The 2593-nt window shown below is 39.2% G+C and overlaps 1 protein-coding gene across 1 annotated transcript; it reads right to left on the reverse strand.

Annotated features, from left to right (window-relative positions):
- Positions 1-269: 269 nt before the first annotated feature.
- Positions 270-920, reverse strand: LOC141702676 (secreted RxLR effector protein 161-like). The gene has a single exon (XM_074506306.1). The coding sequence runs from the start codon at positions 918-920 to the stop codon at positions 270-272; it is 651 nt and encodes a 216-aa protein (XP_074362407.1).
- Between the last annotated feature and the right edge of the window lie 1673 nt (positions 921-2593).

The following is a 2593-nucleotide window of genomic DNA, read 5'->3' on the forward strand; positions in this document are numbered from 1 at the left end:
TACAAGAAAACAACTTATGTACTACATTCCAACAAAATGGAAACTACCTATCACCTACTGGACTCCTAAAAAAATGCCACTAACTGATGTAGTTGATACTGATCCTAAGGACTCTCCTCTGTATCATGAATTCGTCAACAAAACAAATACAGACACCAAACATTAATTCAATTAAACACCTAAATAAAACACTTATATTTAGATTATTCCAACATAACTCCCCCTTAATCTAAATCATTCTTTTAGCTCCAAGCAGCTCCTGCATTTGTTCAAACATAGTTGTGGCCATTGCTTTCATCAGTATGTCTGCGCTGCTCTACGGAACTCACGAACTTAATCACAGTGTCACCACACTCAATGCATTCTCGGATGAAATGGTAACGCACGTCTATGTGCTTACTTCTCCCATGAAATACTGGATTTTTGGCTAGATATATGGCAGACCGGTTGTCAACATATAACACCACTGGACCTGTGTTCTCACTTGTTATGGAACTCAATAAATTCTTCAGCAAAATGCCCTGACAAGCTGTTGCATTTTCCGCCATAAATTCTGCTTCGTAAGTAGACAACGCAACATAATATTGCTTTTGTGACACCCAGGTGATCACACTTTCAATCAAGTTGAAAACCACCCCAGCTGTACTTTTCCTATCTTCGGAACTTCCTGCAAAATTACTGTCACTAAAACCTGATAGCAAATGGTTCCCAGACTTTCTCGAATAAACAAGTCCAAAGTCTAGCGTCCCTTTTATATATCGTAATATTCGTTTGACAGCATTCATGTGTAAAACTGTTGGTCTTTCCATGTATCTGCTCACAATTCCAACCGCATATGAGATATCCGGTCTTGTATGTACCAGATACCACAAACCCCCAACAATGCTCTTAAATTCTGAAGCATCAACAGCCTTGTCCATAGAATCCTTGTCTAGTTATATTTTTGCCTCCATTGAGTATCGAGATGGTTGGCAATCTTGCATACCAACCTTCTCTAACAGTTTCCTTACATAAGCTGTATGTTTCAGTTCAATGAAGTCCTTCGCTTGCTCCACCTCTATTCTGAGATAATATGATAGTTTTCCAATATCACTCAGGTCGAATTCTTTTCTGATTAATTTCTTGAATTCAAGTATGTTCTCAGCCTTCGTTCCTGTCACAAGTAAGTCATCCACATAAACACCTACTATAATACATTTGTTCCTTCCTTATTTGCATACACAAGGTGTTTCTATGGACACTTTGTAAAACCCATCCTTTCAAGGACTTTTCTTAATCGTGCATACCATGTCCGTGCGGCTTGGCAAAGCCCATATAAAGACTTTATGAGTTTATACACCTTATGCCTCTGATTCTCATTTTCAAAACCTTCAGGATGCATTACATATACTTCATCATCAATTTGCCCATTCAAGAATACAGATTTGACATCGAGATGGTGGACTTCCCATCCGTTCTTGGATAATAATGCAAGTAATAAGCGGACTGTCTCCATGCGAGTGACCGGAGCAAATACCTCCTTAAAATCGATCCCCTATTTTTGAACGTAGCCTTTCGCTACCAGACGAGCTTTATATTTCACCACTTCACCATTTGTGTTCTTCTTAATTTTTACACCCATCTTAAACCAATAGCTTTGTTCCCTTTAGGTAGCTCAGTTAGTACCTGTGTGTTGTTTATCTCGATGGCATCCAATTCACCCACCATTGCCTTTCGTCATTCACTTTCTTGGGCTACTTCGTTGTAGTTTGTTGGTTCCTCAATATTGATCAGCAACATATCTTCTTTTATCTGCACTTCCTCAGTCTCATTGTATATATCTGACAGAAGTCTGAATCTTTTCGGTTCAGAACTATATTCACTCGAAGTTGCAAAGCTTTCTATTGTATTACTCCACTACTGAACACTTAAACCTCTAGATTGTTGTAGAGTGACAAAGCCATGCTCTATTTATGTTGCATCACTTTCATCATTTAAACATCCATGTATAGTCACAATATTAGGAAATGTGATCCATTGTTTGTTGTTCCCACAACCATATTTTATCCTCCTGGAATACAACGTCGCGGCTAACATGAATTGCACCATACACTAGATCAAACAGGCGATTTTCCTTTGTCCCGGGCTCCTTTCCCAAATATATCACAGATTTGCTACAGTCATCTAGTTTCTTGACATGCACCTGTGGTATTTTCATGAACGCTACGCATCCAAATAACTTAATGTATTACATATTTGGCTTCGCTCCCTTCCAGTCCTCATAGGGGGTCTTTCCTGCTAGTACTTTGGTTGGCAGTCTATTAAGTATATAGAAAGAGTGCCCTACAGCCTCCCCCAAGAAATGAGACGATAGATTGGCTCCCCTTAAGAAACTCCTCGTCATTGCAACAACTATCCTATTCCTTCTCTCTACCACCCCATTTTGTTACGGGGTGTAAAGTGCGGTGTAATGTCTCAAGATTCCAGCCTCTTTACAGTATTTTGTAAATATTTGAAAGAAATACTCCCCTCCTCTATCAGTGTAGAAAGTCTTTATCCTCCCGCTTGTCTCATTTTCAACCAGAGCCTTGAACCATTTGAACACTTAAACGTA

This window comes from Apium graveolens, unplaced genomic scaffold (assembly GCF_009905375.1).
Source record: "Apium graveolens cultivar Ventura unplaced genomic scaffold, ASM990537v1 ctg5471, whole genome shotgun sequence".
Classification (NCBI taxonomy): domain Eukaryota; kingdom Viridiplantae; phylum Streptophyta; class Magnoliopsida; order Apiales; family Apiaceae; genus Apium; species Apium graveolens.